General features: G+C 54.2%; 1 protein-coding gene across 2 annotated transcripts in view; it reads left to right on the top strand.

Annotated features, from left to right (window-relative positions):
* The window catches only part of CCDC57 (coiled-coil domain containing 57), a 99,159-nt gene that overhangs the window by 23,479 nt on the left and 63,894 nt on the right, over window positions 1–11,786 (top strand). Inside the window, exons 8-12 of one of the 2 annotated variants that reach the window (XM_034641042.1) lie at window positions 1,728–1,928; window positions 5,924–6,082; window positions 9,342–9,504; window positions 9,971–10,105; window positions 10,242–10,304. In XM_034641042.1, the coding sequence (XP_034496933.1) occupies window positions 1,728–1,928; window positions 5,924–6,082; window positions 9,342–9,504; window positions 9,971–10,105; window positions 10,242–10,304 (721 nt within the window). The remainder of the gene's footprint in view (window positions 1–1,727; window positions 1,929–5,923; window positions 6,083–9,341; window positions 9,505–9,970; window positions 10,106–10,241; window positions 10,305–11,786) is intronic. The other variant, XM_034641043.1, reaches the window with a different exon arrangement.

Raw genomic sequence — 11,786 nt, 5'->3', positions numbered from 1 at the left:
AGCCAGCGAGAGAGGGAACACAAGCAGGGGGAGTGGGAGAGGAAGAAGCAGGCTCATAGCAGAAGAGCCTGATGTGGGGCTCGATCCCATAACGCCGGGATCACGCCCTGAGCCGAAGGCAGACGCTTAACCGCTGTGCCACCCAGGCGCCCCCTCACCATGCTTTTCTGTTCGTGTTTGGAGGAGTATCATGAAAACACCGAGAATTACAGAGCACGCGTGTCAGAGGTACCAGAGCGGTCTAGGTTAGGACGGGTTAGCGCGAATACACCTGACACACTTTCAAACCCGTTATTAGAGCAGGTTATGAGAACATACGAGATACTTCGCCTCCGATCGTGCTGTGTGACAGTGTGGTGTTGCAAGCAGCACAAATGGAGCCAAGGTGGCAGAAGGCAGGCTTCCCACCCCAGAGTCTGGTGTTTGCCTTTCGAAAGTCACTAAGCAACAATCACGCAGTGCAGTTCGGAAGTAACTCCACTCCTCTCACTAGCCGTTGCGATGAGACTTTTCCCAGTCTGGTGAGAGGGGCCTGTGCTGCCAGACGCTGGTAGGTACAGCAACTGGCCCGTGTTCATTTTTTTGCTAATAGAAGGTAGAAAATACTGAACAGGTTGCAAGATGGATAAAGTGAGGCTTGATTGTAATTAGAATGTAAAGTACCTTCACGTGACTTGGTTGAATAAGGCTTCACCATCTCACTGAAAAATGCTGATGGAGGGGGCGCCTGGGTGGCTCTGTCGGTGAAGCGTCTGTTTTTTGGTTCAGGTCATGATCTTCAGGTCCTGGGATCGAGCCCTGCATCGGGCTCCCTGCTCAGCGGGAAGCCTGCTTCTCCCTCTGCCTCTGCTGCTACCCCTGCTCGTGCTCTCTCTTGCTCTCTTTCTCCATCAAATAAATAAAATCTTACAAGAAAAATGCTGATGGAATCTAAAAAAAAAAAAAATGTAGGGGACACCTGGGTGGCTCAGGTGGGTAAGTATCCGACTCTTGATTTCAGCTCAGGTCATGATGCCAGAGTCGTGAGTTCAAGCCCTGCGTTGGGCTCTGTGCTGGGCTGCAACCTGCTTAAGAGTCTCTCTCTCCCACCACCCCGCTCTCTCTCTGTCTAAAAAAAATAATAATAAAAATAAAAAATACCATGTAAAGTTACATTTTTTAGGGCTTTTAACTTTTTATTGAAACCAAGTAGAATACAAGCATAAGAAGTCCTGAGCGTTGCCAGTCAGATGTCTGCGTGACGCCCACCAGCTTGGTGTCCTTCCAGACGAGCCTCTGTCCTGGTCATGGGATTCTGCTAGGTCTGGCATTTCCGGCAAAGACAGGCGAGCAGCTGGTGTCCGGCAGCCCCCAGTCGCAGGGAAGGCCTCGGCGTTCTGGTGACTGACGGCTGCTGAGCCGCATAGATGGTGTATGCCCGCGCCCTGCTTTCGGGGGCCGGTAGGAAAGCCGGTGGGGGTGGCGGCAAGACGGCTTTCCTAGAGCTCCTGGCGCTGGGGTCTTTCTTTGGGGGAGGGTGAGCCCCGGAGTGTCCAGGGACCTGGCGTCTAAGAACCATCCAGCCGGTGTTTACCCGAGGGGCGTGAGCTCGTGGTCAGGTGGCCGCTACAGAGGTGGCCGGGCAGGACGTGCCGAGCGCAGCAGCCCCCGTACGTGGGAGAGGTGTGTGTGCTCTGGGCACCGGCCAGGGCCTGTGTGCGCTGCTCTGACACCGGCCTGCGTTTCAGGCACGAGGAGCTCGACCATCTGGCCAGGGAAAGGGACGCGGTGCTGGCGGCTGTGAAGGGCGCCCACGCGGAGCAGCTGCGGGCGCTGGAGGCCAGGGCCCAGGAGCTGCAGGCCCGCTGTGAGACCCTGGAGCTGCGGCTGCGCAGGGCCGAGGCGGGGAAGGCCGACGCCCTGAAGTCCAAGGATGCTGCCGCGGACAAGTGAGTGCGGGCGGGGGGCGCGAAGTGGGTGGAGGCACCTCTACCTGCTCTGGTCGTTTCTCTTAACCCTTTTACTCCTTTTCTATTTTTCAAATTGTGCCGTGTGTACGTATGTATGAATGTGTGCAATTATTTGTGGCAAAAGACTCATAATACAAAATTTACCGTCAACCATTTAAAGTGCACATTCAGTGCATTGTACAGGCACCAAAATGTCCCTTCCCGTTCCCCTTCCCCACCCCCTGGAACCCACCGTCTAAACTGTGTCTCTGGCGTTGACGGCTCTGGGTCCCTCATGTGAGTGGAATCCTGCGGTGTCTGTCCTTCTGTGACTGGCTTATTCCCGTAATGCCTCCTCGGTCCACCCGTATTGGAGCAGGTGGCCGATGTCCTTCCTGTTTGCGGCTGAGTAGTCCTCACTGTGTGGGTGGGCCGCGTTTCCTTTATCCGTTCACCTGTCGGTGGACACTTGGGTTGCTTCCACCTTTGAGCTCTTGTGGATAGTGCTGCTGTGAACGTGGCTGTGCAAATACCTATTCAGGTCTCTTTAAAATTTGGGAAGGGGTAAACCCAGAAGGTGAATCGCTGGATCAGATGGTAAATCTATGTTTAACTTTTTTTTTAAGATTTTATTGATTTATTTGTCAGAGAGAGAGTGAAGCGGGGAGCAGCAGCAGAGGGAGAAGCAGTCTCTCCGCTGAGCAGGGAGCCTGAGGCGGGACTCGATCCCAGGACCAGAGACCATGACCCGAGCTGACGGCAGAGGCTTCACTGACTGAGCCCCCAGGCGCCCCTATGTGTAACTTTTTGAGGAGCTGCCAGATGGTTTTCACAGCAGATGCCCTGTTTTGCACACGGATTCCAATTCCTCCATTAACTGGTTTCTTTTTTTTTTAACTTTATTCTTTTAACTTAAATTCAATTAGTTAACATATAGTGTATTATTGGTGTCAGAGGCAGAGGTCATCGGTCGTATACAACACCCAGTGCTCATTCCATCACACGCCCTCCTTAACCCCGTCACCCAGTTGCCCCATCCCCCACCCCCTCCAGCAACCCTCAGTTTGTTTCCTGTGATGAAGAGTCTCTTAGGGTTTGTCTCCCTCTCTGGTTTTGTCTTATTTTTCCCTCTCTTCCCCTATGATCCTCTCTTGTTTCTCAAATTCCACATATGAGTGAGATCATATAATTGTTTTTCCCTGATAGACGTATTTCATTTAGCATAATCCCCTCTAGTTCCATCCACGTTGTTGCAAATGCAAGATTCCTTTTTTTTTTATGGCTGAGTAGTATTCCTTTGGTTTCTTCCTAAACCCAGTTTTCTTCCCAGCATCTTGGCCAGGCGTGATGTGTGAGCAGCTCTGTCCCACCATGCGCTGTGTCCAGGCGGACACATGTGCGTGTAGAACCAGTGGGATCTGGACAGGAGCCAGGCTCCTGGCTGCCAGTGAGGACGTGATACTTGGAGAAGCTGTGTTTGCTAAAAATATCCGATTAAGACAGTTAAGTCGGTCGTTGGCTAGTGTTCACCTTACTTAGCAACTGGCTTTTCCTGTATGTTTGGGAAGCGTGACTGGCTCCATTCTAGAGAGGGTGTTCTGCCCAATTATATTTCCGTTGGGGGAAGATGGCTCGTGCAACTATACAATACCAGGAAGTTAGAGCTCACTCAGGAAGGTTTCCTTGATTGAACGCACGAGCTTGTCGATTGGTTCAACACAAGCAACAGCAGTTAGAGGACAGTCTGACGGGCGGATGTGTTCCCTCCGGGCTGCAAGGCTCTGTATGGGCCCTTCTCACAGCTGCAGTCAGATTTACAAACTTCCTTGCATGGAGGCCCTGGGCCGGCCTCCTTCTACCCGCACTCGCCTTTCGACATGTCTGCCCTTGGGTTCCTCGCTGCTCTTCTGTGCGGCCCGGCACGCAGGCCATGGCCGGGTGCTGCCTGGGGCCACCATGCCCGGGACAGTCCGTGTCTTCTCATACTAAGACGTATGCTGTTTGGAAATGAGCAACAGAACAGCCCATATTTTGAGCTATTTGGGCGTATTTGTGATGATTTTCTGAGGGCATTGGGTCGTGAATGCCACAGTAGAGAGGCCGTGGCCTGAAGAGGCTTTGTGAGAACCCACCGTGCTCTGTGCCACCATATCACCTGCAGCATACAGTCGCCACCGGCCACACGGGGTCCACGGTTAAGGCACAAAAAGAAAGAGGGGAGACTAACCCAATCATATTGTGCATCATTGACAAGAAATCAGTGTAACAACTAATACTTTTGCCTGAAAAAATTATTATGGAGATATTTTGCGTTTTTTGAGTGCTAAATTTTGAAGCTGCATCTCAATTCAGACCAGCCACGTGCTCAGGAACCACGTGTGGCCCGTGGTCCCATGTTGAGCAGCAGAGGCCTGAGTGCTTGACTGCGGGGGTCCAGGATGCAGTGAGGGTGAGTCCCCATGCTCTCCAGAGCCCCGACCTTATTGGACTGGGTTGGTCTTAGCAAATTGGCGCAGGAGCCGGGCTCATGTTCGGGGCACAGGCGGAGCTCTGTGGCGGGCAGATCCTTGGTCGGTGTGTATTGCAAACAGAAAACACACAAATACAGCTCCTGAGTCCCAGCGGCTTCTCCTGTCATGGGGGGGGGCGGGGGCTGCCACACTCGGGGTGCATAGGAGCAGCGTCGGGGAGTGTAACGGGAAGTCCATGTGGACCATCCCCGTGGTGCTGCTTGAGGCCCAGCAGGTGACCTCCAGGGCTGCCAGCCGCTCTTTCCCACCTGGAAAGTCAGAAAAAGCCTCAGTGACAAGTTCCCTGCTGGCCGATGTCCTTTGCCCCTTAAATTGAGTTGCTGACATATGGGTAATGTGGTGTCCGTCCAGCTCCCTGGGGGCGTGTAGATGGGAGCATAGCCAAAGGAGAGCCGTCGTGTCCCCCCATCACGTCAGACGCTTGGTGCTGGTGTGGCTCAGCCGGCCAAGGCCCAGACCCTGTGGGGACGTGGCTCCAGGATAGCACATGTCGAGGGCCACCTTGGCACCGGTCCCAGCCTGCACTTTGTCACCTGACCACCCTGTGGTACTGGAGTGGGGAGCTCCGCCTGGAGCGGGGCTGCATGGCCCCCAGGCTGAGCCAGTCCCGGCCCACCCTCTTGGCACGGTGTCTCAGCTGGTGTGTGGTGAAGTTCCCAACTTTGTGCAGCCCTTTGTGGTGTGAGGACAGGTACGATGTCAGGATGACTTTGTACAAATTGTACTAGAAATAATTTGTTGGAAGCATTTGAAGAAAAACAATCTCTTTCCGGTAGCTGAGAATCATGCTGGAAACTCTTTGTGGACAGACTTTCTTCCTCCTCTGAAAATGTCTGTGACACCGTGCTGCTCTCTAGGTGGCTTCGCCACAGGGCCCAAAGACTCTTGACGCTTACTAGCCACGTTGCTTTCTTCCGGGGGTGGCGATTCTGTGCCCCGTCCTGTGACAGTCGGGCTGCACATGGGGTGAGCCCCAGTGGCCTGTTGTGCCGTCAGTACCGCGCCTTCCCTGGTCAGTATCTCTAGGTGTCTTCTCTAGGGTTTTTCTACTGGGGAAATTTATCTGAGTTTTGGTGATTCTACCAGGTAGTGTAAGGGTTTCTGTACGACCTCATGTTAGTGTTGAATTTGAAAACGTGTGTCTCCACGTGGAGGGGCTGCACGAGGCGTGGCACAGGTGAGCCCAGTGGCGCCGCCCCGGGACCCCCGTGGCTCACGTCTCCCCTGCACGTCTGGTGCGGATGTGGCGTGCTGTGGGTGTTTAGTGGGCACCTGGGTTGGTGGGATGGGTGGGGATATTTCTTCTTGGGTAGGACCATTTCCTAAGCTGGGTGAGGAAATCTCCACCCTGATGTGGAGACACTAGTGTGTAGATTTCCATTGAGGGGGGCGCGCATGTGTGGGTGAGAGAAAGCTTGAGTGAGCACCACACCCACAGTCACACAACTTCCCTCCTTTGTGCAGACTTCGGGAGGACGCGTTAGCTCTGAGATCCGGCTGGGATGCCCAGATCGCTCAGCTGTCCAAGGAGATGGTCGCCAAGGACCTTTACATTCAGTCGTTGCAGGAAGGGGAGGTGGAACTCAAGGCACATCTGGCCAGATGCCAGCAGGACATCGGAAGGTGACTGTCCCCACAGCTTCCCCGAGAGGGGTCTTTTCACTGTGCGCCTCCTAGGGGCCCAGTGCTGTGCTGAGGGTACAAAAGGGAACAGAATCAAGGCCCTGGCCTCACATCTTATTGAGGGAAAAAGACAAGAAACAGGAAACAGAAGAACATCTGGTCATGAGAAGAGAGAACAAGGGGACGGGGTGATGGAGGGCGGCCAGAGAAGGCCTGTCCCCGGGAATGGGCTCAGGTCTGTAGCAAGCCCCACAGCAGCGTTCCTGCTGCTTGATCCTGCATGGGCAGTCACCGCTTTATGTCTCCTGTCTGACTGCTAACGTCTTATCAGATGGAATGAACGTTTGAGTAAAGAACATTTCTCTTTCTTGAGAAATAATTTAAATATAATAAAATGCACTTGTTTCAGCTGTACAGCTGCTGAATCTTGACCAGCATGTGCACCTCCCAGCCACCCCTGCAGCCGAGACACGAAACCTGTCCCTGCCCGGCTGGCGCTCCCTCTTGTCTCAGCCCACCTGCCACCCCGCCATTCCTCCTGTGTGCCCTCTGCATCTGGCTTCTCTGCGTGCTTGTTCCAAGTTTTCTATGTTTCTATGTCAGTTTTGGGAATTTGTGTCTTTCAGTGCGTTTGCCTGTTTCATTTCATTGTTGACTTTGTTGGCGCAGACTTGTTCGTGGTGCTTCCTGACTGATATCTCCCCGGTGTGTGCAGAGCCTGTCAGAACCGTCTCTCTCCTGTCCTCACTCGGTCTAGCTGCAGATCTGTTGATTTGACAGATCTTTTCGAAGAGCCAGCTTTTGGTTTCATTGACTTTTCTTAGTTGTTTTCTGGGTTTTTATTCTCATTGACACCTACTGGCATCTTCATTATTTCCTTTCTTCCACATCCTTTGGCTTTAAGTTGATGCCCTTTTGACAACTTCTGATGGTGGAATTCTCAATTGTTATTTTTGGACCATTCTTCTTTTCTGAGAAACATAAGCATTTAATGCTGTGAATTTCCTTCCAAGGACCACTTCATTGCCTTCCACAGATTTTGACATTATTCAGTTACAAATACTTTCTAATTTTCCTTACAATTTCTTCTTTGGTCCATGGGCTGTTTAGAAATCTGTTGCGGGCCGCCTGGGTGGCGCAGTCGTTAAGCGTCTGCCTTGGGCTCAGGGCGTGATCCCGGCATTCTGGGATCGAGCCCCACATCAGGCTCCTCTGCTGTGAGCCTGCTTCTTCCTCTCCCACTCCCCCTGCTTGTGTTCCCTCTCTCGCTGGCTGTCTCTCTCTGTCAAATAAATAAAATCTTAAAAAAGAAAGAAAGAAAGAGAAAGAAAAATCAATCAATCAATCAATCAATCAATCAATCTGGTGCTAAGTTTCCCACCATCTTGAGATTTCCAGATATCTTTTTGTTACTGATTTCTAATTTAATTCTGTTGTGCACAGAGAACATATTCTGTGTGTCTGTGCCTGCTCCCTGGGACCCAAGGGCAGGGAGCACGGGCATTCTGAAGCTTCATGGTCACAGGACGGTGCTGTGGCGTTTCCTGGCATTTTATAAAGTATTGGCCCTCCGTGGACATTTTAAAAATAAACAACTTGGGGGTGACTGGGTGGCTTAGTTGGTTGAGCGTCCAACTCTTGATTTCGGCTCAGGTCATGATCTCAGTGTCCTGGGATCGAGCCCCAAGTCGGGCTCTGCACTCAGCATGGAGTCTGCTCGAAATTCTCTCCCTCTGCCCCTCCCCCAGCTCGCATTCTCTATCTCTCTCAAAAATAAATGCATAAATTTTTAAAACAATAAACAAGTGGGCTTTCAGCACAGTTTTCGAAGCCCTGTCCCACTGCTGTGAGCCTTTGTGTCTGAAGATGTCCCATGTTTGCCTTCCTGTATGAGTGCTGATTTTGCTGGGTTTAGGAGGCTAAATTCTAAATCATTTCTCCCCTGGATTTTTTTTTTTTAAAGATTTTATTTATTTATTCGACAGAGATAGAGACAGCCAGCGAGAGAGGGAACACAAGCAGGGGGAATGGGAGAGGAAGAAGCAGGCTCATAGCAGAGGAGCCTGATGTGGGACTCGATCCCATAACGCCGGGATCACGCCCTGAGCCGAAGGCAGACGCTTAACCGCTGTGCCACCCAGGCGCCCCGTCTCCCCTGGATTTTAAACCCGTTGTGTATTACTTTATCGTTGCTCTGGAATAAATTACTACAGACTCAGTGGGTGTAACTACGTCCGCGTATCATCTCGGTCTCTGTGGTCAGGAGTCCGGCTTGGCTCAGCTGTGTCCCCGGCAGAGGGTCTCACTAGGCTGGGACCACGGTATCGGCCAGGCTGCCCTTTCCTCCCGGGCTCCTCCAGGGTGGTGGCAGAGGCCCTTCCGTGTGGCTGTGAGCCGCAGATGCGCCCGCAGGTCCTGACAGTGGCCTCACAGCGCGGCAGCTACTCTCAAGGCCAGCAGGAAACTCCCTCCAGTGGGCAGGACAGGGTCTCACACGGCCTCACCTGATCAGGGGCACACCCACCGTGTCGTGCACACAGCCTGGCCACCCTTGGGGGAGGTCGTCCAGGGCCCCCGCCATGCGTTGCCCCCATGTGGCCAACGAGAAGCCTGGGGCCCATCTGGCACTCACTGTCTCTCACCCTTAGGCTTCTCTTTCATCCTAGGGCTCAACAGTGCACACAGCGTCTGTGCGTGTGGTTCCGTGAAGCTCCCCCTGCCTAGCGCTTGGTGAGCCCTTCTGGTCCGAGGACTGCGTCCCCCCAGTTGTGCTGGGTTTTCTGCTTTGTTTCCTCCATTCTGATCTCTCTGGACCTGCTCTTTGATGGATGTCAGTCCTCTGAGCTCTGGAGGGCTCTCTGTGCTGGCGGCTCCAAGCTCTCTGGCTCAGCCCACTCTGCGCACGTTCCTGAGCTCTGCGGTGGTGGTCGCTCTGAGACCTTCTCACATTTCTCTGCTGGAACCACTTCTCTCTCCCTTTTCCCCGAGTTTGCTGGCTTTCTTCCCTTCTCTTCTCATGAATGGATTCTTCTGTCTCTTGAGCATGATATTTCGTGGTGCTGGTTTCCTCGGTGTTTGGGAGTCCCTGCTGGCTGCTCTCTGAACCCCAGTCTGCCCACAGGTGCCGTGTCTCCTCCGCGTGCGCACTGCGGACTCCTCCTGGCTGTGCCCCCCGCCCCCCCCCCACCCCGTTGCCTGCAGCACTCCTTTGCTCTTCATGTGCAAGACATTAACCTTTGTGCCTTTCCCGTCCCTGGAGGTACAAACAGCAGCTGTCGGAGGCTGTGGAGAGGGAGCGGTGCCTGGAGCGCGAGAAGGCACAGCTGGAGCTCGACTGGCGGCAGCGCTGTGACGGTGTGGAGAGGGACCACTACCGCAAGTCCGAAGATCTGATTCGGGCCCTGACCGAGGCGCGGGATCAGGTCTGCATCCCCAAGCTTGTCAGGTTTCGTCCTGCGCTGGGAGGGCCTGGGAGCATGCCCCGCGGCTCCCGGAAGGCTGTGGGCTCTCACCACACTGTCGTTTGGATAGGAACATGCCGAGCCTCACTGAGCAGCGTGACGTGTAACAACAAAGATTAGAGCAATGAGAGGTGTCCCTGTCCTGCCCACAGCCTTTGACAGCATCTTAGTTTTTATTGTATTACTTGTTTCCCTAACTGGCCAGTGCTGGGAGGATCCCTGGCTCCTGTGTGCAGGGGACCCGGCAGAAAGGGCCATACCCGAGCCTGGTGCGGCCGCTCAACCGGCCCCGACCACTGCGTGGTCCTGGGCCACGGGGGCTGCTTGCTCACACATCTGCGGTCTCCTTCCCAGGAAGGACCCCAAAAGTTGGTACTGCTGCTTTGTGACCCTCCCAGTGGGAACTGAGTCCCACATCTCTTCCCAGGTTGCTGCCAAGCTCCAGGAGACAGAGCGGATGCTGCGTGACCAGGAAGTGGTGCTGAAGGCCTTGACCCTAGAGAGAGACCAGGCCATGCAGGCCTTGAGGACACGTGGGCTCCTTCCTGAGAGGGAGGTGCAGGTCAGTGCTGCTGTCCTCCCTGAGCCTCGCCCGGGAACGCCCACGGCCCCAGCAGCCCGCTCCTTGAGGCTTCCCTCAACAGCGGCCATAGGAGAATAGGGCCACACAGAACCCAACTGGAGGTCTGTCTTCTCAGCCCTACTCCTTTCCAGTGTCTGTTGGCGCAACAGGGGCCAGTCTGACGCCTGAAAGAGCTGAGGTAACTCTGTTCAGACTCTTCTTTGTATCTTTAGTTCTTGAAATCTCAAAAACCCCACACTCCCTTCTGCCATACAGATGGTTAGTGTCACTTTGCTGCTGTGGCCTTCCCCGTGGAGCTGTCATGGTGGGTCTCTGTGTGCCGTGATCCTGTCCGCAGGGACTGGTTGAGTACCTCCCTGTGCTGGGTCTGCCTGAGAACTTTGTGTCCTGGCCCTTGGAATCTCTGATGCTGAGGCCGGTGCTGTGGCCCGAGAGGCTGGGACCCTAGAAAACAGCTTAGAAGGAGCAGGGCTGGGCTCCAGGTCCAAGGTCAGAGGGGCAGGGGCAGCAAGAGGCTGGGGGAGTGAGAGCAGAAGGGTGGCTGCAGGATTTTTCCAGGCCCGTGAACAGTTCTTGTCTTGTTTGACACACAGTGAGACACATAGATCTTTGGTGCACACAGGTCAGTGTGTTTGCCGTGAATGTGCCCACAGGACCGGAGCCTTCCAGCAAGATATGGAGCATTTCTGTCACCCTAGAAAGTTCCCTGCGGCCCTTCCCATTGGTCTCCATCCCCACCCCAAGGGCAGCGGCTGCTCAGACGTCTGGCTTGTCTTAGGGACCCAGGTGGGCAAGGTTTCCTCCAAGACAGTACTGTGGCCACATGTCCGTAGGCCCAGCCCCTAACCAATGTTAAGACATTTGTAATTTGGGGCACTGGCCAGCTCAGTCTGTGAGCATGTGACTCTTGATCTCGGGGTCATGAGTTTGAGCCCCGCATTGGGTGTGGAGGTTACTAAAAGTATGCATATGTGTTCCTAACTTGTCCTGACCCGTGTATGGAAGCCAGGACCGCCACTTCTTCTCTCAAGAGTTTTAAGTTTAAGCACAGTCAGGGTTGACATTTGATGATCCTGTCTCGGTCATTTGTGAGAATTGTCAGAACGCAGGAAACTGCCCCAGCGTCTGTGTGGACAGCTGGGCGGGAGCCACAGCCTTGGGGAGGACGTGGCACATGAGCATGGAGGCTCCTTCGGGCCTCGGCAACACAGGGCAGTGCGAAGGCTCACAGGGAGGAATAAGCGGGTGGCAGGGCGACCAGTGTCCTTCCTGCCACGTCACTGGCCACAGAGCCGAGGACTTGCAAAGGATGCTTCCTGTTGGTGTTGGTGCTGATTTTGAAGGATGTGGGGTACCGTCAGACGTCCGGAGGGAAATCCCAGGGTGCAGCCAAGGGCCCTTTGTAATTGAAGGGTGCGTCTCTCCAGGAAGGACAGAACTAAGGGCTAGAATTTAGACCAGGGACATGCGTCTTCACACGTGGTGTCTGAGCCGCCCACATATAGCCATGGCCATGTTCTCCCCACAAAGATCTCCTTGCTGACAGATAGCTGCCCAGAGCCCGATGCTGACCGTGAGAGGCCTGCGGGCTGAACGGCAGCCCCGAAGAGACAGGTTCCGGTCCCGACTGCCAGCTCTTGGGGATGCGACCTTACTTGGA

Source organism: Ailuropoda melanoleuca, chromosome 13, assembly GCF_002007445.2.
Source record: "Ailuropoda melanoleuca isolate Jingjing chromosome 13, ASM200744v2, whole genome shotgun sequence".
Taxonomy (NCBI): Eukaryota; Metazoa; Chordata; class Mammalia; order Carnivora; family Ursidae; genus Ailuropoda; species Ailuropoda melanoleuca.
This window is presented reverse-complemented; position numbering and strand designations above follow the sequence as displayed.